The sequence below is a fragment of the Microcebus murinus genome, chromosome 7 (assembly GCF_040939455.1).
Source record: "Microcebus murinus isolate Inina chromosome 7, M.murinus_Inina_mat1.0, whole genome shotgun sequence".
Taxonomy (NCBI): domain Eukaryota; kingdom Metazoa; phylum Chordata; class Mammalia; order Primates; family Cheirogaleidae; genus Microcebus; species Microcebus murinus.
Window position 1 is genome coordinate 46,322,239 of NC_134110.1, and position 26,230 is coordinate 46,348,468.

Sequence of the window (26,230 nt, forward strand, 5' to 3'; positions counted from 1 at the left end):
GTTATATCCTCATGGTCTTACCCATGTTTGCTTTTTGTGTGAGACAATAAGTGTAGCCTTGCTTACTGGATGGAGGTATTCAGGCCAGTGTGCCAAAGAGGTTCAGGAAGCAGAAAAAACATGGCTTGCCTTTTTCTACTACAAGTTTTACTTAAAGGCCAGGCGGCTATATTATTTTATATTAAAATAAACACCCTATGATATGGAATAGATTGCAGCATTTAGATGAAATTTTGAGATAAGATCTGGAACTGCAAATTTATTTTTGCAGCATTGACATATGTCAGCTTCCTTGGGCTGAATCACTTGGCAGGAATCACTTTGCATCCCTAAGTTAACTGAGAAACTGGGAGGTGAGAGGGAACAGAAGGAAAGAAGGGGTGTAGGAGGCATTTTACAATTTAACAAGATGAGTATTGGAGCTGCACGATTTTTATAACTTAGATTGTACCAATCTTAGGCCATTGTGTATAAGAACAAGACTGAGGCCTGGGACTTCTAAGGTTGAGTGCTCCAAGTAATTGTGATGTGTGCTGTCACTTAGGCAACATGAAGGTAGAGCAATGGCACACCCATGCCCTTTATCCTTTTTCATTTTTTCTCTTCCTCCCATTCAGCCCTTTAGTTCAATTCTAAACCAACATTAATTCAAAATATTAATACTCCATATAGAAAGGCATATCTATTTCTAGATAGATAGGTAGGTAGGTAGGCAATATAAATAGGTAGATAGATAGAAAAGGGAAAAAGAGAGGTGCAGAGAAAGAGTGATTCCACGAGTTCTCCTGACATAATGATTAGCCCAAGGCCAAAACTCAGCAACTTTTAGGCAACACAGGTGATTTTGTCATAGTTGGCAGAGCACGCTGTATTTTCCCTAGAGCTGATAAAGTGGGAGGATGAGAGTCTTGGCTTGCAGGTGACAATCTTTTCCATCATAGGATAAGGATCTGCAGAAAGGAGCCAAGCAGAGACTTAGGGGACTCAGAGAAAAGACAGAGCCCTTTCAGACCCTGGACCCAGATTCATAGCCATCCAGCTGCAGCCCTAGGCTTCCCTGCTTCCTTCCTTGCTTCCATTAGTCTGAGCTGGGTTTCTGTCTCTTACCATTAAAAGAACCTGGGCTGAAGCAGTGCTATAGAAGAGCTACAAGCCTAGAACTGATGGTCAGAGGAAACAAGGAAATACATTTCCAGAGCAACCTTTTCTTGTGCAAATGGTCTTTTCCTTGATTGAGTTGATAGTGACTGAAAATAAAATCTTGAGTCATACCCTATGTATGGAGTTTTGATTAAAATTTAAATAAATCCATAATAAGCACTTTATTAGTATTTTTAAAAGTAACAAAATATAATTATGTACATGTCCAGTAAAAGCATGATGCCTGTGGTGTCAAAGAATTTCAGGGTCTTGTTGCTGGAAATGTTTCAAAACTGGTTTTCAAAGAAAAGAATTGGCAATCACAGGAGAGTTCTCAGAAACCTGAGCTGTTAAGATATTTCCAGAGTGAACTGTACTCTTGAATTACATCTGGCACTGTTTGCCTTAACAATTTAGAAACTTCCTAAAGTTAGGGATCCTCTCTTAGACCTCTTTGCAGCTGCCAAAACCATCTATGCAGACTTAGCAGCTCCTTCTTCACCTACAAATAAATTCATTTATTTGTATATAATTTATAAAAAGCCTCTACAGTACAATTTACAGTTGTAAAGATGTGGAAACAACCCAAGTGCTCATCAATACATGAGTGGATTAATAAAATGTGGTGTGTGTATACCACAGAGTACTATTTAGGTACAAGAAACAATGGTGATATAGCACCTCTTGTATTTTCCTGGATAGAGCTAGAGCCCATTCTACTAAGTGAAGTATCCCAAGAATGGAAAAATAAGCACCACATGTACTCACTAGCAAACTGGTTTCACTGGTCAACACCTAAGTGCACATATAGGAATAACATTTATTGGGTGTCGGGCAGATGGGAGCAGGCAGCAGGGGATGGGTATTTATACAGCCAATGGGTGCGATATACATTGTCTGGGGTATGGACACACTTGAAACTCTGACGGGGGGGGGGCGGGGTAAGCAAGGGCAATATACGTAACCTAAACGTTAGTGCCCCCATAATATGCTGGGAAAAAAAAGGTCCCTGCAACCAACTTTATTGTCCTAGAAAATTTCTCTTGGCTCTGCCTTCTGTTTTTCGTTTAAGCTCTCCTGTTCAATCCTGAGTTCATGTTGCATTGCATCCCATCTGGTTTCTACTGTTCTTGTGGGGTTTTTACTCTGATGCATTATTAGGAATGCCTGTGTTAATTATGGTTGTTCACTGCTTGCTGCCCTTCTAATTTTGAAGCTTTTCCAACTTCCATATTTTATCCTGGTTACCAGAATGCCTGATAGGCCATCATTAGCCTCTTCTTGAAGAAGAAGTGAGTTTGGTTTTCTCTTTGTGCTGCCCCTTCAATTCTATCTCTGTTTGGTTCCACCATGTTCAGGAGGCTGAATTTTATAGACCAGGACAACTGGATGCCTTACCCTCCGGCTTCCAGTTGGGATTGGCCAAGAGAAAGCACAGAGAAGGAGAAGTCACAGTAGGAGACTCAAATCAGCTGAGGGCCTCTGGGCTTCCCTCCCTGATGGCAGCAGGTTATTTTTCTACCTCAAAGGCCACGATTCCTATCAGGTAGCTCTTGCATGTAGCTCTCTGAGGCTCTGGTAACCTGTCACTCACGTTGTTCCTACAGGCTCTGCTGTTACTGTTTGCCATCCCTTGATGGTTTCTGTTAACCTTGCCTATACCTTTGTACAAAGCTCCCCTTTCCTACTCTTTGCAATGACCCCATTAAGCACTAATAGTCCCTAGAATGGTGTCCTGCACATAGTAGGACCATATGACACCAGAAGACTTTGAGTTCTATTCCTGGACTCATCATTTATGAGGTGGTTGTTGAGCAAACATGTATTGGTTACTTGTTATATCCTGGACACTCTGCCTTAGACTTCATGATACGGAGGTGAATGTGTCACAATCCCTATCTTCAATGGAAAATACCAAGAGAGGAAAATACTATGAGTCACATGGTGACACGGCAGAATGCAATGATTAACAATAAAAGTATTGGAATAAACAGCTACGTTGAATTCTCAGTGGGTGACTTTAGGGATGTTATTTAGTCTCTGAGCTTCAATGTGCTCATAAGTAAAATGGAGATAAAAATAGTTTTTGTGTCACAGGGCTGATTTGAGGATTAAGCTAAAACCTTGAGTTTAGCATATGTCCTTATTGTGTCTTGACCGTGTTGCTTTAACTTTCCTTTACAGGCAAACTTCTTGAAAATATTTTCAATATACACTATGAGAGGAACATGCAGAGTTTCCCTGAGAGAGATCCTGAGGGCCCTTGGGAGGCTGAGATGTGTGAACTGCACTTTATAGAATGGATGAAAAGTTGCTCAGCAGATATTACAGTCTGAATGTTTGTGTCCCCCCGCCTCCAAATCGATATGTTTAAATCCTCACCCTCAATGCTAGAGTATTAGGAGGTGAGGCACTTGGGAGGTGATTAGGTTACCAAGGCAGAACCCTCATGGATGAGATTGGTGCCCTTATAAAAGTGACCTTGACGAGCTCCTTTTTTCTCACACCTTCTACCAAGTGTGGACACAGCTAGAAGACAGCCATCTGTGAAGCAGGAAGTGGGCCCTCAGCAGACACGGAATCTGCTGGCCCCTTGATCTTCGATTTCCCAGCCTCAAGAACTGTGAGAAATAAATTTCTGTTGTTTATAAGCCACCCAGTCTATGGCATTCAGTTATAGCAGCCTAAACGGACGGACACAGCAGACAACAGGGAAAATATACACAAAGGCAATACACACGAATTAGAGAGATGAACCTGTTGTGGCAACTGCTAGGATATATGTCAACTTGGAGGTATGTATCTGGAGGGAAGTAGCCAGTGGCAGGGCTGAAAATGTAGGCAGAGATCCTATTACAAAGAGTGCATATTCATTCATTGAATGTCTATGTTTCATAATATATTATATTATGAAGTTGTGGCTTTAGTCTGTAGGACTATAAGATTAAGAGATAGGATTAGAGGCTAGATTTCTGTGACTGTATAACTACAAAAGCTAAAAAATGATTGGCATCATGGATTAGGTACTATTTCATTCTTAAAATTAAAGAAGAGCAGCACATCCTGTTACATACATCATAGTAATGAGAGAGAAGGATGAAAGTTATTTAAAACTGATGTGGAGTCTTTTTACAGTCTGGAGTAATATTTCTACATCACAGGGACCTGAGTACTTTTAGAATCCCAAACCAAGGACTCACTGTCCTTACCACTGGGGCCCCACGAGACCATGCCTCCCTCCACAAAGCTCCCAGTGCCCTAAAAGAGGACCCTGTGCACCCCATCTTCCCTTCACACGCCGCCCCAGGATCACATCCCTTCAGCCCAGGAGACTCCAATGTGTCATTTGTCCCTCTCTCTGTCAGAGCCATTGCTTTTCAATGTTCTTTTCAGGAACTTTATCATGTTTGACTTTAAGTGTTTTCAACCAGTTCCCCCTGGAACACTCTATCTCTATTAGAATCCTTTCCTTTATGTGAGGCTGTATTTTTCCTTGCCTTCTGAGGAACCAAAAAAAAAAAAAATAGTCTTCAGAATTCTTGAAATATCTATTTTTTTATCCTTTTGAGGAATGGATGAAATGTTTCTAAGTGTCAAGCCTATTCATAACCAATGGAGGTGGTGCACAATAGTCATGTTTTTGTACAGTTTTTCTTTTTCCCCATATGTCCATAAATAGATGTGTTGTACACACAGATGGGAAGCTCAGAAAAGTTAAGTGAGTTGTGAGAAATTGCATAGAATGCTAGTAGCAAAGCCATGGCAGAAACTTTGGACTTTCCACATATGCCCTTTATCGTATGGTGACGCGGCAGAATGCAATGATTAACAATACAAGTATTGGAATAAACAGCTATGTTGAAATCTCAGCGGGTGACCTTAGGGATGCTACTTAGTCTCTGAGCTTCAATGTGCTCATAAGTAAAATGGAGATAACAATAGTTTTTGTGTCACATAGGGTTGATTTGAGAATTAAGCTAAAACCTTCAGGTTAGCATAATGGTCAAGGTATGTCCTTATTGTGTCTTGACCGTGTTGTTTTATTTTCCTTTACAGACAAACTTCTTGAAAATATTTTCAATATACACTATCCCTACTTCTCTGCAGCTCATTTCTCCTTCAACTCAACTCTACACTGTCTTCTTTTCTCATAATGCTACTAACAAACCCAATAAGATACTTTTTAATCACTGTTTTTATTTGAATTCTCAGAGACATTCAATACAGCTGTTTCCCTCTTCCTCAAATGTTTCTGATTCTATTACTACTTCTATGAGCACTCTTACTAGTCTTCCTAAAGATGACCTCCCTATTTCTTCTCCCTAAGCTTTAAACATTAGGATAATTCAGATCTCAGTCCTGGGCTATCTGCTTTCCTGGCTTAACATCCTTACCCTAAGCAACCTCACGCATTTCTATTCTGTCAAATCCCTCTTTCTGCTCATAATTGCTATGGTGCTCTATGGCCAGGAGGGCACATGGAAAGTGCCTAAAAGAGCATAAATTAGAAATGCGTAGATCTTAGAACACAGTCTCAGATAAAGTGAGATTGCAAAGTTGCAGGCACTGAAGAATGTCAAGTCCCAGAATTTGGTCTTTAGGCATATAGAATATGGCTTATTGAGGGACAGGTGTTTTATCTTACATAGTAGCATAAGTTGTTTCTGACAAGGCCTTTTGAAAAGAAGGAAACTAGATTTAGGGAAAATATTTTTAAACATAACCATTTCCAGAAAGTATCCACTTCTAAAATGCATCTGCTTCTCCTGGTAAGCTTTCTCTAGAATCACGTTCTCTGAGTTGATTCAGGAAATAACCATGGGAAGTTGTGATCTACTAGGGAAGAGTCACACACAAGTTTACAGTACATAGACTTCCTAGTAAAAATATTCACCTACATCTTATTGGATTGAAATTGAATGTGCTTTGTAATTACATTTTTCCCTAGTTCATTTCCTCAAGGCTTGGAAAATGCTTGTGTACCTTTGCTTTTCTACAGATTATAACAGAGCTCGTGAGTGCCCTTCCAGAGACTAGCATTCTATTAACATCTCAAGAGGTGGCTTGTAGACAGTCTGCATCTCCAATGCCTCTCCCAAAGGCTTGCCAACCAGGTTTACCCCAAAAGCAAGGATCAACTATTGACAAATGAATTGGTTTAAGGGTTCCAAACTGAAAAACACATATGTCAAAGGTTTGTGTAGCTTTAAAATTATTTGAATCAATCTGCATTATCTCCAAACTGCAATCTCCAACACAATAATTAATTTGGGATTTCTGTACTCACATTTTAATACATTGTAAAATGTCTGACTCTTTTCTCCCTGCCTCCCTCTCCCTCCTTATTTCATGATGAAAGTGACAATCTATGATGAATCTGAGTTTCACTGAATGTCAGGTATAGGTCACCTGGAAAAAAATAAGACAAAGGCACATTTGCCATTTGTCAATGCTTATTCATGCACAACCACAAGAACCCATTCTGACTTGTGAGGAAATGGTATGGGTGAGTATTTATATTGACATGGGGACTTCTTGTCCGCATCCAAATGAGTAAGCCAAAAAGGGCATGTTAATGTATTTGAACACATGTGTCACTGTCATTCTTCAAGAAAGGGTGATGCAGTTCTACAAAAATTCTTTTGGCCAATTTATTCCCATGTATCTTTGAAGATACACGATAGGTGTAAAAATAGCATAGGTTTATATAATCCTGACAATGGAATTAATCTTGAGCCTCAACATTGTACACTTGATATCCAATGAGCATGAAGGGAATCCTACGTATAAGGCTGGACATCTGATCTGTCTTCTTTTCCATTGTGTCTCCAGCCTAAGCTTAGCATGGCACCCCCTAAAACATGTTAGATACTTCATACACATTTTTGATGAATTAATGAGTTAATGACCTCTACTGTTCACCTAAGCTATATCCTTCCTAATCATTCACCCTGCAGACTTCATGCATGTGGACTCCGATTTTTGCTCCATTCTCCCAGTGGCTTTGGACACAAGTGCTGAACACTCTCCGTGGGGCCTTTTCAACCATCTACCACTTAACAGCCTCCTGTGGGGGTTGAACCATGTATACCATATACCTCTTCCTAATAAATAGATTATTTATGTTTGAGATGTCTCATTTGACTTTGGATATCTTTTATACTGTACACCTCTGCCTCATGTCTGACCAACAAAATTTGAATTCATTGGATATGGAGCATACCATCTTGGTTTTAAGAAATGTATAGCACTAGGTAATCCACTTTGGCATCCATAGTGAGGACAGTTCTTTTTATTCCTTTTTTTCCCTTTCTTTAAAAGCCTGCTTATTGCTGCTCCAGCTTGTCCCAGGGTCAGATCTCTCAAGTTATAAAAAGCAGAAGGCAGGGCAAGGACAATGTGTGGAAATTAGAGAAAAGTGTATTTTAGATCAGTATAAGGAAAAACTTTCTACTTATCAAATTACCAAAAATGTTCAAATGCAGACTGCATGACCATGTGTTAGGGGGACATTAAAATGAAGTCCTATATTTATAAAAAGATTCATGTGTACAATATCTGTGGCAAATAATTCCTTTCCTTCAATCCTATTTGAAAGAACATGGCAGATTTTTCCCCTCAAATTTTAAAGGACTTAGCTATATTATGAAAGTCTTACAACCTTGAGGCAATACAAATTAATGATTTCATTTTTAAGTTTAAAAAATAGTTGATTTGAATGTCATAACCATAGGTTCAGATGAACTGTATCCTAAAAAAAAAGTATAGGTGGTTTTATAATTAATCATATCTAGTGATGAACCTCAGCTCTAATTCTAACAAGCAGTGTAACTTTTGCAAACTTATTTACCTCCCTGAAAATAAAAATTGTATCCATAAATAAGGATAAGACGATTTACCTTGCTGTGTATACATACACACATACATTCAGTATATACGTATATGTGCTGTATGTATAGTAGATATGCTGTCTATATAGTATATATGTGATATATAGTTCCATAATTGATTTTTTTTCAATTTCTCACTTTTATGAGAGTGGCTTTATTTATTTATTTTTATTTCAGTTTATTATGAAGGTACAAATTTTTAGGTTACATGTGTTGCCCCCTGGAGTCAGAGCTTCAAGCCTGTCCATGGCCCAGATGGTGCACATTGCACTCATTATGTATGTATATACCCATGCCCTCCTGCCCCCTCCCACCTGCCCAACGCCCGATAAATCTTATTCCTGTATGTCCACTTAGGTGTTGATAAGTTAATAAAATGATTTTTATATATTTTAAAATATAGTTTGTTTCTTTTCAACATGTAGCTGGTTTACACATAGCTGGTAGTGATAGCTAAGTTTTATTACACACATACAATGTGTCTAACCAGTACTCTGCTAAATAACTCATAACATTACCTCCTTTATTTGTCACAACACTATGTGGGGAGGCACATACAGATTAGTAAAACAAGGTTTAGAGCACTTATAATATTCCCCTAATATCTAGTAAGGGCACAATTGGCATGTCATTCAGGCAGTCATGACACTGTATCATATTTTTAATTTCTAAGTGATGTAGTCAAACTGGCGTCACCCCCACATGGAATCACACCGGCATTTTCCTATCATTGATTAATACCTACAAAAATGTAGTCTCAATGTGTTGATGATGCTGTGAGTGATGCTATTTGGTTTATTTTTCCTCTGCCATAGATATCTTTTTGCCTCAAAGTATGCAATCCAGAGAGCTAGAAATTACTTGATTAATGACATTTAGAGCAACCCATATTTGGGTAACCCAGATATAAACAGGACAAGATGCATTTTTTAATGCCCGTTGTTTTTATGGATAAGTCTTACAAAGTGCAATCCATGTCTGTCATATCTCTCTATAACAAAGGTATATAACTTTCCACTGTGTTGTGCAATGACTCACTTTTCTAGTGAATTCTTTTATGGGGGAAATAATTATCTGCTCATTTCTATAATATTTTGAGCAAATCTTTATTTTCATATATCTGATTTGATTTCCCTAAGTCTGTAGTTACCAGCAAAATTGTACTGAGGGTGTGCTATGTCACCTCCACAAAACTAAGGCCATATGTAGACATTCATGAATTAAAAAATAAACCACTGAACCCAAAATCTGAAAGGCCAGTTTCTGAATCCTTAGCATCTCTGTAAATTAACCTCATCTTTGACTTTGGAATGTAATAGGGAGAAATTGTTTGAGCCCCTGCTATCACAAGGCCATTTTGGATGAACTTCTATTCAATGTCAGAGCAATGGGCAGAGGCTGGAGAGGACAGTGGATTGGCAGTGCGATTCAGCAGGCTGGGAGCCTACTTTTCTTTCCAATGAGCTGAGTTTGGTAAACTGCTTAACTTAATTGGGCCTCAGTATTATCACTGGGAAAATGGCAGAAAAAATGTCTGCTCTTTGTACTCCACAGTTTATCACATTAGAAATGATTCTCAAAGGTGTTTTACAAAACATAAGTACATCACAAATAAGAGTTTTCACAGTAATTCTAAGTGTATGATGCCTTCAAAATTTCTTCCAGGCAAGGTTGCAGGATACATCCTATTCTTTAAAGCTCTGTTATCTTCTCTTGAAAGTATAATAGCAAAGATGAGTTATTGAGAGAACTGTTGTTTTTATTATAACATTAATAGAAAATAATAATGGCACTTAAAGTACACACAATACATACTCATACTTTGGAGGTTTAGAAGGACTCAGAACATGGATCCCAAGAGGAACTGTCCCTAAGCAATGTTTGCTGTGCTTTTCTTCCTTCCTCTCTTCTTATCACTTTCTTTTCCTGCAGGTGTTTCTAAATTCTTGTTTTTCATTATCTTGGCTGGCATTTTACTAAAAGATACTGGCTTTGATATGATGTTCTGCTTTGTAATTTTTATTACAAGATTCCCTGCCTTCAAAACATCCTATACTACTTTTTCAAAAGAGTCTAAATAACTGGTTTAATAACTGATAAATGTTAAACATTTGACAAATTCCTATTATTGAGCTGAATTGAATAAGGTATTAATGGGACACGTTGACATGAATGTCATCATATCCTAATGACATTCTATATGTTTATATAACGTTTCATAACTTTTCTCCAGAGGTGAGAAATGGAATGATCATAATTTTGGCTGGAAGTCTTTTGTATGACTTAAAATCTGGGTTAAAAATTAATTAGTTGCCAACATATAAAAATATGAAGATATTTTATAAAGTTCCAGATTTCTGACTTCTGTTGAAATATCAGAACCTGTGGCAAGATTGGGTCCTCCATGGCAACAGCAGCAGCCACTGGGGAGCAGCTGGCTCCTTTAGCAGGGCAAGCTGTGTTCAGTGTAGTAAGGGTCCCCGCCTGTTCCACTTCATTTATTTATATAATTTGTCTGGTCCCTGTAAGATCTGAATTTGTGACCCTTGTTGAACACACAGAAACAACCTAATTAAATCCTACCTCATAATCAGTTAGTCATGGGTGAAATCATGGACAGATGGTTTAAGGTGAACATATGTTGTTGATCTGTTTCTCTTATTTCACTAACCATTTGCCAGCATTTTAAACCGTCTAATCATATGTCACAAACCATATCTGGAGCAGCAGTTTATAAGGTGACAATCTAGAGTTTCTTTCAATTGCTTATTTTTAAAGTTCCAAGTGAAAGCTGCTCTGAGGTTTGATTTGCAGTTCAAGGTAGAATTTTGCCAGCTCAGTAAATGTGAGTTGTAAGCATGTTCCAAATTCCATGCCTGATTCATTTCTGTGGTGTCAGAGTATTAGAAAGGACATCTCTGGTATGGTTTTGTTTGTTGTTTTTTTTTTTACCACATAAATTTACAGTGAGTAAAAGTCTTCCCATGAAGTTTCACCAGGAGTGATATATTAAAGGCAAGGAGGAAAGGGCCTGCAGATTTGGTGCTGGTAACACCTTGAAGCTTCTAGGGTTTTCTGAAGGCTTCATAAAGATCTTCCCTCATTCCCAATGCCTAAGGGGAAGAAAGTTGATATAGGTAAACCTAAATCAAAGAAAAATGGAGTCATGTTAATAGCAGGGGGTAATTTAGCAGGAGGACTATAAATATTATAATATTGTTTGGGAACAAATTCCCTCTTTTTTTTTTCTTTTGATTTCTAGAATTCCCTTTCCTTAAATCAGAGTATTAATATTTAGGGGCCTAACATTAAGGTTTGAGGCTACAGAAAGGGGTATAAGACACCTGCTTATTATACTTTAGTGAAGCTGTTGATGAGAAGCACAAAAGGAGTCCCTATGATTCCACATGGTTTGAAACAGACACAAAGCTAGAAGTTCCTGAAAGAGAGGTGTGGGGTTAAAGCATTTCTATGTCTGTGCAAACAAGGAGAACTTGCAAGTATGGCTGTGGCCATGGTGGGTGACTGGTTAAAGAACTGGGCATGTTGGGTTCAAAGATCTTGACATTACCCACAGAAGGCCCTCATATATATGCTTGGCTTTGGGAAGAGGCAGGTTGGCCTAAACATCACCAACCAACCTAATCATCACCAACCAAATGTGCAATTATCCACTGGGCTAGATAGTGGTTTAGGCCTCTAGGGAGAAGTGGCGGAGCAAACACCAAGGGAACATTTCATTTGAGACATAGACAACCACCTCCTGCATAATGAGTGATTCGAACTCTTTGGGGATCCATGTAACCTGGTGAGCTACTGGGTCAGTAACATATCATGTATAAAATGTCAAAATCATCACAAAACAGCAAGGTGATAGAGATTCCAAACCTCAGCCTGGCATTTCCCACCTGTCTTGAGTCAGAACAAATTTAGTGTAATTAAGAAGAAAGGGATGGATACAAACAGCTATAACAGTAGTCACAGGGAAATAACAAATGTGTAGCATGAGGGAAGTTACTTTTTCTTCTTAACAAACTCACAGACAAAGTACATGGTAAGATGGCACTCTGTGTCATTCCATCTTCCGGAGCTCAGCATTTCTACACAGTCCTCATGACCGTAGGGGTCGCTGGGTTCCCCCTCGCTCCAGTTGCTGTAGTTCTGCAGTGGAGTGTTGTCTGTGAACACATACTGTCCCTCCCTTTCGAGGTCGTTCACCCCAATGAACACCCGGAAGAAGCCACTCTTGGCCACATAGTCGGCAATGAGTGTGTTGGCAGCTTCATCCTTGGGCATGGCCAACATTCCACCCCGAATCCTGCAGTGGGTCAGGGATTCCCGGTAGTTCTTCTCCTCCTGCACGATGTAGTAGAACTTCTCCTCAGTTTCCCTAATCCCTGCTATGACTTCGCAGGGGAGAAAGGAAGAGTATCATTATGTATTTCAACAAGAGAAAGGCAAATATATAATATCGCCGGATTCAAATTCATTTACTTGATGTTCAAGAATTATTTTGCAAGGCCCTATTATGAGGTAGTCACTCGTTTAATTTTTTCTTCCTCTTTCTAGTTATCAAATGATAACTTCTACTATTTGTCCTCTGCTTTCTTCTTCCTCAACGTCCCACAGCTGTCTAGCAAAGAGCATGTTGACAAAGACTTGCTACATGAATGGCCATATAGCCCATCTTATGCTATTTTTCCCAACATAGTTTGTGTTTTAGGCACACTTGTAGTCCCATGAGCATGCTCTTCTCTCTATTACTTCCACACCTTTCATGCCAGGGAAGTCTTATCACTGCTTCTCTGCCTGGCAAAACCCTACTCATCGTTTAGATCTCAGGGGAAACACTTTCTCCTACAAGAAGTCTTTCAAGCATCCCTGGACAGTCATGGCAGTTCTTGTGTGCTGTTTCCTGTGTTTCTGTTGCCCCTTCCACTTTTTCCTTAATAGCATTCAACACTTTCTAGTCTAATTATTTGCTTGTGTGTCTCTCCAACTCAACTGTGAATGTCTTGAGGACAATGATCATGTCTTTGACACTCTTCAGCCTCAGTGCTTGAAATATTTCAGGGGATGGTAAATGCTTATTGAAATGGCATAGGAATAATACAGAAGTTTCCCTATTTGGGGACAAATTCCTGGGCTTTGAACATGTACATGGATTGAGATTGTCCATACCTCATGCCAGGTACAAGAGGGAGAATGAGCTACTGAGCAAATTTTAGGACAGAACTGGGGACTAAAAATCACCCTGCACTCATAACATGGCATGTATGTTTTGGGCTTCTGGGGAATAAATACATACACATTTTGGGGCCCAAAACTTTAATTCACAAAGAAGTCTATGACTACTAAAATGTTAAGAACTATTGCTCTATGTTCTACATTTATGGTCTGGTTTATTCATGACAGTCTAAGTCATATCAGGGACAGAATTTTCAGTATAGTATGGGTTATAATCAGAGTTACATAATGATTAGGGTGGTTAGTTAATATCAAATATTTCCTTTGCCTTTAGTATTGCAAGATGAGGAAGAATACAAGATGGTATCTATGGGCTTCCAACAATGTACAACAAATATGTCTGGACTGCAATAAATGAAAATATAACAAAATGAAACCAATTGAAACAGTAACTGCAATAGTTCCCTTATTAATACTGTCTCAGATAATACATAAACTCTTCCCATTTTAAGGGCTTTTACTGATAACTATTATGGGGAAATGAACAAAAATGACTAATATAGGAAACTGCAAAACTTACAGAAACACATAACATTCATACTGGTTTGTCCTGTGAGTAGAGGAGTCAGAGAAACCTGTATTCAAATCCCTGCTCCACTGCTCATTAGGTTTGTATCTATAGGCAAGGTATTCTAAGCTTCAGTTTAATCATTGTATGCACATCATACCAATTATTATGAAAACTCAGGGAGATAATACTAGTAGTTATGCACTATTCCACATACACAAGAAAGTAGCAATTGTTGGTACTATTAATTCTATTTTCTGAGATGCTAGTTCTGTTTGACTCTTGCTGTCTCTTTTTATTCTTAAGGCACACATTGCCAAACTCTGCTCTTTTTCTCATTCCTCTTTCTTAGGAAAATACCTTTTTCTACCCATAAGCAATGCACATATGTAGGAATATCTATGTGTAGTGGACTTGAAGTGTTCTGTAGTCTGCGTGGATAATAGGCATTTTTGAGAGGCTTTTAAACTGGAGACACTACCTTAACGGACCTTTGCCCAACACAACGTATTTCCTGCTAGGAGTATTGAAATTACAGTGTTGAAAGAAACTAATCCATAGATATACAGCACAAAGCAAAAGAGAATATGCTCACCATTCTTGACGAACTTCATAGATGTCTTCAGACGAGCAACGCTAATATCCAGTTGCCCAACAACTTTCCGGTATCTTCCACAATCACAGACGGTACCTTTTAAATGACAAAAACTGTGAAGTCATGTTGAAGTACATGCGGACCAATTGAAAGGAACATTTGCTCTCTTTCCAATATTTACTATCATTTTCTAGTCTGGCTCTGTTTCTCTGTCAATGAGTATATGTTAAACCTTTTACTTAAAACAAGGCTTCCAATTTAAATTATTTTTAGAAATACAGAAAATATATGTTTAAGTATTTTGAATGGGTTAAAAAACAATTCTTAGCTAGATTCTTTTAAAAGAAGAATAAATATGACAAACCACTGCACACACATTGTGGACCACTTGGCATTTTTATTGGAATACAGAATACGTCTGCCTAATCTCAGAATAACATTTTTACAGCTTTCTTAAAACATATTTCCAGCCATTCCTCTCTGCTGTTTCTGCATTATCCACTAGTTCATACAACTCTCCCAAGACAGAAGAAAACTTTAATGATTAAATCAAATGCTAATTCTGATTATTCATTTAAAGTATAGGTTGTGTGTTTCAAGGACTACGATTAAATTCTGGAAATAGATCCAATTTACAATTTTAAGAGCCAGTTGTTCAGTTTGTGGATTAACTATGATTTTGTCATTCATTCTTTTTTGATCACCTACTTTTTCAACTATCTACATATATCACTGTGATAAAGAAGGAATTATAAAGAAAATGATGTTAAATTCAAATGCTTCCCTTTTTCTATTTAATGGCTACTCATGTCAACATTTTCATTTGATTTTTTTCTTTAATAGTGTGAAAACTAAAAATAACTTTATTAGCCAGAGGGAAAAAATATGGCTTTATTTATCCATATTCACAGTTAAATATAAGGAATGTAAAGCAGTTCTCAGAATTTGTCTTCACTACACCCCTGTGGATACAAACAACTGAAATTACTCAAGAACAATCTATCTCCTCTCCCTGCAGAAAGTGCTGGAAATAAAACCCTTTTATAATGTTCTGGAAGAATCTCCCTGGCCATAGAAAGCATGTCCTATAACCAGGGGGTCTATCTGGATCAGCCCAGGTTGCTATTGGCACTTCACTGGCCAGTATTTGGTTGAGATGCTAGAGGAATGTGAGGCATGGCACTCTGATGCAGGTCCTATTGCTGGATTTTCCTCTTGGCCCAGGGGAATGGTGGCTGCTTCCTGATGTGCTGGGTTTGCTTCTAACAGCAAGCATGGCAGGGCTGGAATGTGCCGTCATCCCCTTCCCCAGGGCTTGGAAAGTCACCAGTGGGTAGAGAGGAAAGTTCTTTCCTTTCCTCTATAGAGCCACCCAAAATAAGGTTAAACACACTGAAAGGAATCTTGTTTTTATCTAAAACACACTAATTTTTGAGATGAATACATTTGGAATGATGCTAGCAATCAAAGAGAAAAATGAGCATATCATACCTGCTTTGCCTTTTCCTCCTGGTATTCCAAGCAAACCCTTTTCCCCTTTGTCGCCTGAATAAAAACAATAGCAACAGGAAAAAAAAAAGAAATAAAGGGTGAATTATTTCACACCTGAAAGCAGAGAAGATTTTAAATTTCATTTGTAATATCTTCAACTAATATCACTTGGTTTTTACAAATAATTTGATTTTGAGTTGGCTGCACAGGCACAATTAATTAAATGAGTCATAATTGATTTAGATTGAATGTGGAATTCCAGCAGGGTGTGTAAGGAACATTTTGAAATTGTGTTACCTAACTCACTAAAATGTTTTTTATAATGTGGCCTTTTGCACAAGGCTAAATAATTCCCAACATGTTTTTAATTTAAAAAAAAAATACCATTGTTTTGTAAGCCAAGATCAATTAGCACATTGTAGTGTCTGTGTATTTATTATGCCCCAAGTTATTTTCATGTGGCTTTTTGCCCTTGGGTTTTCAAAAAATATGTATTGTGCCTTTACAATTGAATTTAAAAAATATTTACTATTTACTTACTCTATGAAAGACAAAAGGCTAGGTACTTTGAGAGGATATACAGACAGACACGATGAAAACTTTGACTTCAAGGAGTTTACAATTTTTAGAAAAGAAGTCATGTATGCAAATATCTATAATATAAAGACATGTCAAATATATTATACTGAAATATCAACCTTGGTAATTTTCCTTTCCGCTCGTCTTTGTATGTGACCACTTTCTCATTTAGAGGAATCTACAAAATAATTCTCGGAGAAGTAGGACTTTTAAAGCAGAGAGAAAGAAAAAAATGATAATCTTTTTTTTTACTTCAAAATCAGCTCTCGAAGCTTATACCAGATACCATAATTGAAAGCAAAAGCTTTTGATTTGCAAAAAGAAATGCCTGGCCTAGTTTTTTGAGAATCAAAAGAGAAGACTCTGATAGAAGTAAAATTGAGTTTATGCTGCAATGGTGATCTGGAAAAAGACGAAGAACGAACTCATGAATGATGGATACAGGATGGTCACCCAGGCTAGGAGTATGGGGCTTATCCTCATATGCGTTTGATGTTGCCAGGAAATTGGTGATATGATCCAAGGGGACAATGTGAAGGGGAGTGGAGTCAGCATTGACATTCTGCCTAACCTCATGTTTCACCAGCAACAGGAAAAAAGTGGAAGCCACTCTAAAACCTGTAGGGTGCCTTATATTGCATGCGCTGAGGACATCCAGCTGTTCCCTTCTCGTCACTGTCTCATGAGTGCTTTTGTTTAAGAGTCCCTTTCATAGTGACTGTTGATTGTCCAGATGAAGGCATGCCTGCTGGGGGCCCAAGGACTTGCTGAGACTTTCTATACTGACCCATGCCAACACTTTTCTTTACAGTGCTCCTTACACAGATGGAGGGGGTCCTTGAACTCTAGAATGCAGAGTGCAGGGAAAAGCCTCAGAACTTGTACTTGAATAAAATGAGACAATGGTGAAATCTATGGCAATAGGATGTGATGAATGTTGTGAAGGTCACATTAAATAGAAATAACATACTCTGAGAGGAAGCCAGAAGAGGTAGTGCTTCAGCTGGAAGAATAAAGGAAGCCTTAGCATTTGAGCTTGGCGATGAAAAGCCCCAGCAGCTGAAGTGGGGAGCAAGAAGAGGGGCACATACAGCTGAGGGTAGGGTTGGGATAAAAGCATGAGCGTACATCAAGCACCCTGCTGAGGAAGAGTGATCTGCTCTCACTTTAGTTGTATCCTGCAGATTCCTTATTTCCCTTATATGTAAGTGGGGAAGGTAAGAACAGATACACAGAATATATAATATTAACAAAAGGGGAGAGAACATATATTTACTAAGTGCCAATTAGTTGCCAAGTACTGTTCTGGATACTTCACACATATTAACATATTAAACCCTATGAGTGAGTTATTATCGTTATTCCACAACCAAAGAAATTGAGGCTCCGAGAGGCAAAACAACTTGCTCAAGGATACCCAGCAATTAAATGGCAATGTTGGCATTGAAACTCAATCTTTTCTGAGTTTCCAGTTCTTGGTGCTTCCCAAATGAGTTAACCAATAATTTAATGAAGGAAAGCATAGTGTTTGAAAAATATTATCAAAAGTGGAAGAGAATAGCAATTCTTACCACCACCAAAACTTATGGACTTAAAAGATCATATGAATATGGAGTAAATATTTTAATTTTTTAAAAATATATTTTCTTTGTATGTGAATCCTTTTCAATTCAATATGGATTAGATGTTGATTCCAGTTCTGCTATGATCCTAGTTTTGAGCTGAACCCCATAATGGACATAAAAGAAGCATAAATCGAGTGCTTTTGGAAAACGATGGGCTTTTAAGAAAAGCAAAGCACACATAAGAGAGTAAAGAGAATGTACTAGCAGAGTGAAATAAACAGAAAGCCTGGTAGGAATTTTGCAAAGGAAAAGACGGTTGTGGAGCAGAGTAGGGAAGGCTTCATTGAGCAGTATCCCTTACGCAGGAAACAGCTTCTTGAATTCGTATGTGGCTTTTTCCCTGAGGAGATGCAAACACTGTGACTACTTTCCAGTATTTTGACATGAATTCCTTTCCTTTTGTGACAGATGGGAACACCAAAGCAGTGTAGTAGAGTGAAACACTATAGAAGCCCCAAAATAATGGGGCTTGAATCCTGGCTCTGTCACTTACTAGCTGCATGTGGACAGGTTATTTAATTTCTTTAAGCTTCCACTTCTTCACTTTTAAAGTGGAAATAATAGCACCTCAAATTATAAGGTCACTAAGGAGAATAAATTAGGTACAGTAATGTTATCTTATAATGGGATTTGCACTGGGCTTGACTCACAGAGGATGCTCAACCAATATAAGCTTCTGCTTCCTAAATCTGAGTTATGGTAAAGGAATGCATGCCAAGTACTTAGCCAGTTCACAGAAGGTTCTGGCTTAGAATATCTGTTTTCCTCAAATAAGTTATGATTTAAAGCCATCCACAAGAACCGATTTTGGCCCATGAGTAGGAACATGTCTATAATAACTGTCTTAAGGTTGAAGAATTAGAGGTCGCATTCAAACAAACAAACAAAAAATTCATAACTCTTTCAGTGTAAAAGGATTATTGACCTTAACTAAAAACATTTATTTTGCTATGAGATGGAATTTATCTATACTAAATCATTCTTATTTCTTAATCCTAAAGTGAAATACTGACATCCAGAAAGCTACCCTATCCATGCAAGTGACAATATTAAGGTTAACCTAGAATGTTGAGAGTCATCAGAGTCTGTAAAAAATTTAGAAGGGCCCTCATCAAAATGAGGACAATAAATTTCAGAGCACAGATTAAAAACAAAATTAATCTAAGTGAGCTGGAACAATGCATCTCCTTTTTAAAAAATACATTCTAGGATATTCTCATAAATTTTGATGGCATATCTCTGGAGAAGAAAATCTTAGTAGCCAATGGTAGAAACAGATATTAAGGGAGAGTGGGACTTTTAGGAACACTGTAGGAAATAATATGTTTTTACCATTCATTTTTCCATTCTTAATGCAACAAACATTTAGAAAGTATCTACTACATAAAGGGCATAAGAATAAAATGCTTAAAAATTAACATCCTCCATTAAGTTTGTATTTATTTAAACAAACAGACCCAGTAAACCTTCTGTTCATTTGTTCCCCCAAGAAGTTCATAGTCCACAGGGGAAACAGACAAGCTAATTAGCCATGACAACGAGTACCATGATAGAGGTATGCTATATACCTGAATTCAGGTGCTATGTACCTGAATCTTAAAGTAGGAATTGGCATGAAGGAAATTAGGCTAGTTAACCCTTTCATTTCCAGACTGCTGCTTTTTCAACATTGCTGGAAGTTCATCTACCTTGAGGCTCAGCCAATCATACTAAGAAACCCTTGAGCCTTTCTTGTCTTTGCCATTTACCACTCTCCCACATCACTTAGTCTTATTTTCTGAAAGGATTAAGACTTGGTTCAAAATCACTAATTCTAACTCTTCTAGTTGGAATGTCATCTAGATTTGACAGATCTAAATCTAGGAAAGTGCTAAAACTAGAATGATTCATTGAAAAATGAAGTTCTGCAATTCTGGACTTGACCATGCTAGTGACTTACCCTCCCCCTCCACTTCTGCTATCTCCAGGGCAATACATACAATCTTAACCTCATTTAACATGGCTGTATCTCAGAAATATCAAAGTCCAACATCCCACTTTACATCCCTTTTATCCAGTGGTTAAATGGAGTTGATACAGTTGGGGCAGATCCATGATGCATTCTAGTTGAAGCTTATGCAATTCCAGGGGACCTCTTTAAGAAAAATAATACAAAATTACACATGGAAAAGTGATTGCAAAAGTGAATATTTATCATAAAAAAATCACTAAATTTTAAAAGTAGTCAAAAACCACATTACAAAATTCACTAAAAAATCATGGCATTTTAATGAATGAATGAATTGTGCCTATGTAATTCCTTTTTCATAATTATTGGTTGCATATGTTTGGCTGCATTTGTTGCTTCTTTATTTGATCACAAATTTATAATATCATTTTTAAGAGATGACAGAGGGATAATATGGTCAGATAACAGTGTTTCCTCGAACATGTGTAATCAGAAATGATTTTATTAAAAACTTAGTGAAGTAAAACACAAAAGTATGCCAATGTAAAGGTCCTGCTTGATGACTTTTTACAGAATGAAATTCCCATGTAATTACCATCAAGATTAAGTCCTCAAAAGCCCCCTTTTTGCCATCTCCCTATTTACAGTCCTCCTTACAAAAGGTCACCATCCTGACATATAACCATGTTCTAAGTTTTCATGCTATAAATTTTTCATGTTGAACTTTCCATAAATGGAACCATTTGCCATGTAGGGTTTTTTTCTATATGGATTTTTTTTGCCCAATACTATGTCCATGAAATTAATCTTTTTTGCATGTAGAACTATTAAGAGTATATTTATTTCCATTGCTATAGTGAAGCAGTGTACAAGAGTTTCAGCTGTTCTGCATCCTTGTCAACACTAGGTATTGTCAGTTATCTTGACGTTAGCCATTTTGGCGAGCAAGCAGTGCTGTCATAATTTAGTCAAATTGGTATTACGTTGATAAGGTTGGCACTTTTTCATATATTTATTGATCATTTGAATATCTTCTTTTGTGAAGTATCTGTTCAAGTCTTTTGAACTTTTTTGTCTCTTTTGGCCTATTTTTCTTATTGATTTGTGTGCAAATAAATCCCTCATGGCCTGTAGCAGAAATATGAATTTTATTTTTATATAAATAGTGTCAGAAGTTTCTTTCACCTTTACAACTTGTTATTGGAGATGCATAACTAATTAAGAATAGTATAAAATTTGGCAGGGCGCAGTGGTTCACGTCTGTAAACCTAGCACTCTGGGAGGCTAAGGCGGTTGGACCATTTGAGCTCAGGAGTTCAAGACCAACTTGATCAAAAGCAAGACCCTGTCTCTACTAAAAAATATAAAAAATTAGCCGGACATGGTGACACATGCCTGTAGTCCCAGCTACTTGGGAGGCTGAGGCAGGAGCATCTGGATCTCTTGAGCCCAGGAGTTTGAGGTTGCTGTGAGCTGAGCTGATGCCACAGCACTCTAGCCCAGGCAACAAAGTGAGTCTCTGCCTCAAAAAAAAAAAAAAAAAAATAGTATAAAATTTGAGAATTTACCTTTGTAAAGTCTTTTTCATAGGTAAGCTGTTAGATTTGGGAAAGTTTCACAGACTAGTTCTGGTCTTATATATTTCAATCATTGTTGTTTTTTTATTTTCCCCCCACAATCCACACATTTCTTGTGCTAAATGTCCCAGGATACATTCATATCATTATCTGACTTCTGGCCCAGCACTTTTGCATCATGACTTTGAATAGATGTGCACAGTAAGTGGTAGGAGTAGTCTTGGAAGCTATTCCCACATTGGAATTGCTAGCAACAACTGTACATGGAAATAACTTCAAGTTATATAACTATATCTCAATAATTCCAAACTAAATATTTTTATTTAGTTAATAAAAGATCCTCTTAGCTAGGATCTCAACATCCTCAAGATCCTCTTAGCTAGTTTCCAAGATTCTTGTATTCACTCCCAAACCACTTGATACGAGAGAGAGAGAGAGTAGTCTGTCTCTCTCTTGTATCAATATTGTACTCAAGAGAGTACAATAGGAGAGAGTAGTCCTAACCCATGCTTTCTCAATGGGTTGATATCATCGTTGATATCACTCAAGGATGCAAAAGTCATGTTCTTAGGGAGTGAAAAATTGTACTCTTCTCTTAAATATAGGAAGCACAAATATACAGACAGTACATAAACATATAATCCATGGGTAGTGGTAAATTTTCATGGGGAAGGGCAATTAGGAAAAGTATGTCTAAAAAGTCTTGTTGAGGAGGCAGTAATTTTAAAAAATTTTGAGGAACACTATCCTAACCAAAGGAGGTTAACTGTCTTACTTTACAAATGTTACCAAGATATATATGGCCATGTGAAGCCATTGCTAAGGCTTGTATCAGGGGCTTGGGACTCTAAAGCTGAAACTTCATTAGCTTCACAGTAAAACCACCACAGACGTATACTGCAGCAGGACTCATGAACTCTAAGGTTATATAGCTCTTCCCCAGCTATGAGGATTTTAACTACAGGTGAATATACAATATAAGCCATCAGATCAAAATACCTGTAGCAATTTCTTTTCAGTGGCACTGCCCTTCATTCCTGTCTTCAAATGCAGGCTGGAGGAAACACCTCAAAGGAATGAGTTGGAAGAGTGGGGAGAGAGGGAGTACTAAGCCGGAGGATGAGAATAGCAGGGCCACAGTCTACCAACCTGCCTGCAAGAACATACTGCTGACCGGGTGAGGCGCATGTTTAATTATGAAGCTGCTCAAACAAACATTTATGAAAATATAGAGGACACATCAAGGCTACAAAAATTATATTACCCATGCTACTGAGCCTCCCCCAATCTGTATCATTGCATAAGCATCCCTTGTATCTTCCTCTAATGCCTTTCCCCTGTAACATAATATTATTATTCCTCAAGACCTACATCTGTTCCTCCTCATATCAATCTTGTCTTACTCTCCCATATGATTCCTGGAGTAGTCATATTATTCATTACTATAATTATTTTTGAGAAAGTTCTACCTTCCTGAATAGTCTATGAGTCCCTTACAGTAAAATTTTGATTATCATTCAGCTTTGTATCTTTAAACCAGGCGAAACAATGCTTGTATGAATTACTAGATAGTAGGAGCAATTAGAACCTGCTACTATTGTGGGGCTCTATGAGAAGAGGCAGGGAAGGAGTGTGTAAACAGTATAGAGGGGACTCCCTCTATTTTACAAATTGAGGCTGCAATTATGTACAACAGTAGACATGACTGAAAACAAATAAGTATACCCATATAAGTTTCAAGTTCCTGTCCTGTTAATATATCACAGGACAGAGCTTTCACTTATTCTGCTCAGATTAAGAAAGAAAATTATATTGCCCTCTGCCTACTTTGTGTTTTATGAATGATCATGTATCATTTTGACTGTATCAAGGATCTGTAGCCAATCAGGTGATCCCAGGGCATAATTCAATATAGAGACTACCAGAAGTTAATGCTTGATTCTATTCCTGATATCTTGTTTAATTTTTCTCAAGGCATTTCTTTCTTTGAGCCATAAGATGTATTTCTCATATATGAAAGAAAGAGCCAAGCTATGAAGACAGAAAGAACTCCTATTTTTAAAGAAAGAAATGGAATAACTTTAATGATACAATACCTTAAAAATATTTTAAGAGTATGATTAATTTGCTTTAAATTACTACTGGAAAGTAGTAAAATGCAACTCACCCTTCTTGCCAATGGGCCCAGTCTTGCCAATATTGCCCTGGTCTCCTATATCTCCCAGCTCTCCTTTAATTCCTGAAAAGCAAAACATGTCATCTTTATATCATAAAGTTTTATATTCCCTTGAAAAATGTGGAAAACGTGTGATATTCACTTAAAGGAAATACCAAAAAGTGTAGTCTTCTACCTGTGATATCTAATATATATCCCATGCTATATTATCTATTTTAGAAGAGTTATAATATATGTGCTAACATTAAAATTTGGGCATGTATGGCAATCCTGGATATGATGATATTAAAATAATTACTAATACAGTATTTCTAGAATGACCATGGCAGAGGATATTTAAAATAGAGGTTAGATAAGGGTTGAGTGGAAGCATCCTTACACTCAGTTCTGATTTTGTTCTTCTCTAGATCCATTTTGGTATTGTTTAGGGATTCTATTTCCTCTCTTTTTAAAAGCAGGATTTGACATTCATATCCACTTTAAACAGGGGAGGAAATGTGCAATCATAAAACTCAGTGATCAAAGAGATATGAGAGATGGTTTCTCTGAGTTTTCATCCAAAAAACTATGATCAGGAATCACTGAATTCTTTAAAAAAATTTTTTTTGTAAAAAATACCATGATCTAAACAATATTTTCCAATTTTAAATGTTTATTCTTTTGAGAGTCATTTTGTAATTGACAAATATATTTATAGAATAAGTCAACACTTCTCAAATTGTGAGTCTGTGACTCTCTCTTCCCTTTGAAATATTCAAGATTTTAAATTAAGTGGCCTAGGGAAACCATCTTGCACCAGTTGGCAGGGAATATTTTGAGTGTTCAGAAGGCACACACTCACACATCACAACTCAGAAGTGATGGTTTGGTGAGGCTTACTTTAGGCCTTGTGAATGAAAACGTTCCCTATGAGCCTTTGTGTTATTCTCATAATGTTTGATCCCACTTCTCCCATATGGCCACCATTCGCCCCACTCTGTTATTCCTTCGTATAGGAGTTAAAAAAATAGAGAGCATTTGGGGAAAGGTGAATATATCAAGGAATCAGGCAGCTCTTTTTGTTTCTTTTTATCTTCCTCCTTAAGCACTAGGCCAGCCAAAAGAAAATGTTGCTTAGCAGTGGTTTCAGAGGGGAGACACAGCTATGAACACAGCTGTGTTTCTAAAACTCAGTTTGCGCAGATATTCCGGACTGCTTTTCCCTGGGGCTCCCAGAGTGCCCCACCCCAGCCAGCCCTAAGGATGCAGTGTGAGAAACGTGTCCAAGTCCTGTTGACAGGTGATCTCATAGGTGCTCTCATATGATGAGTTAATTCATGTCTGAAATACATCTCATGCATCTTTGGGGAAGAGGGCGTTAAGAAAGCTGCTCATTTCTAGGGCAAAAGCCAAAAGAGAGAGAAGAGCAATTCTGGCATTATAGTGTCAGTTTCACATCATTTTACTTACCTTTTGGCCCCATGCGCCCCACTTTTCCATGCTTTCCTTCCTCTCCTGGATCTCCTTTTTCACCATCATCTCCTTTTAAAACAGAAAATGAGAGAGAGAGTGGAGCAGCTCAGATAGGAATATAAGCACATTCTCCTCCGGGTAAGGTGAACATGGGCAGAATCTGTCCCTCAGCTCAGTGCTTACTCACAGTTCAGCTATGTGTATGTATGTAAATCCACATGGACTGGACACTTAGGTAAAAAGAAGAATCTTCCATGATATTTTTTTATTTTTCTCCACATCCAACTCTATGTTTGAAGAAATATCCTTGCTGTTGAACCCCTAAGAATTTTGTCTGGCCTGACAAATCTTTATTCTTCTTGTAGAATCTGATTAATTCTGGAGGCATGATATATATAACACTTATAAATGTTATATTATATATATATATTTATTACTCTCTGACTGCATGCTTGGGAACCCCAAAACTGTAGGCATGGACTAGGAAGTCAAGAACAGGAGACTAGGGAGGAGGAACAGCTGCATAGCAGTTCTGTGTGAGCAGCAATTGTCTTAGTCATGGGTGGGTATTGCTCCAGCACTTTGAACAATCCAGAAGGACTGAATGAATGGTTTCATGAATGATGCCCTGGACTGTGAATCAGGAGTCCTGCATTTTAAAATCATGTTAATTACTGATGGATTGAACAAATCTCTGATAGGCCAGTGATTGAGCTTATTGACTTTGGACCAAGACAGATCTAGGCATGATTCTCAGTTCCACACCTTGCTAACTGGAGAAACTTGAATGCACAACTTCCTTCTCTGAGTCTCACTTTCCTCTCCTGCAAGTTGAACTTGCAACACCTATTAGAGTGGGCTTTTAGGAAGTTCCAATAAGATAACTTGCAAAGAAGACCTGGGACACAATCAGTGTTTAGCAATGATGGCTACTACTATTCTTTCCTTTATACTTCAGTTTCCTCATCTTTAATGTGGGGATAGTATCTGCTCTCCCTACTT

The 26,230-nt window shown here is 37.8% G+C and overlaps 1 protein-coding gene across 1 annotated transcript in view; it reads right to left on the minus strand.

Annotated features, from left to right (window-relative positions):
• Nucleotides 1-8,471: 8,471 nt before the first annotated feature.
• Nucleotides 8,472-26,230, minus strand: part of COLEC10 (collectin subfamily member 10) — a 39,808-nt gene continuing 22,049 nt past the window's right edge. Inside the window, exons 2-6 of the mRNA XM_012753820.2 lie at nt 25,226-25,297; nt 23,768-23,839; nt 15,872-15,925; nt 14,381-14,476; nt 8,472-12,436 (exon numbers count right to left, since the gene is read on the minus strand). Of these exons, the coding sequence (XP_012609274.1) occupies nt 12,045-12,436; nt 14,381-14,476; nt 15,872-15,925; nt 23,768-23,839; nt 25,226-25,297 (686 nt within the window). The 3' untranslated portion in view covers nt 8,472-12,044. The remainder of the gene's footprint in view (nt 12,437-14,380; nt 14,477-15,871; nt 15,926-23,767; nt 23,840-25,225; nt 25,298-26,230) is intronic.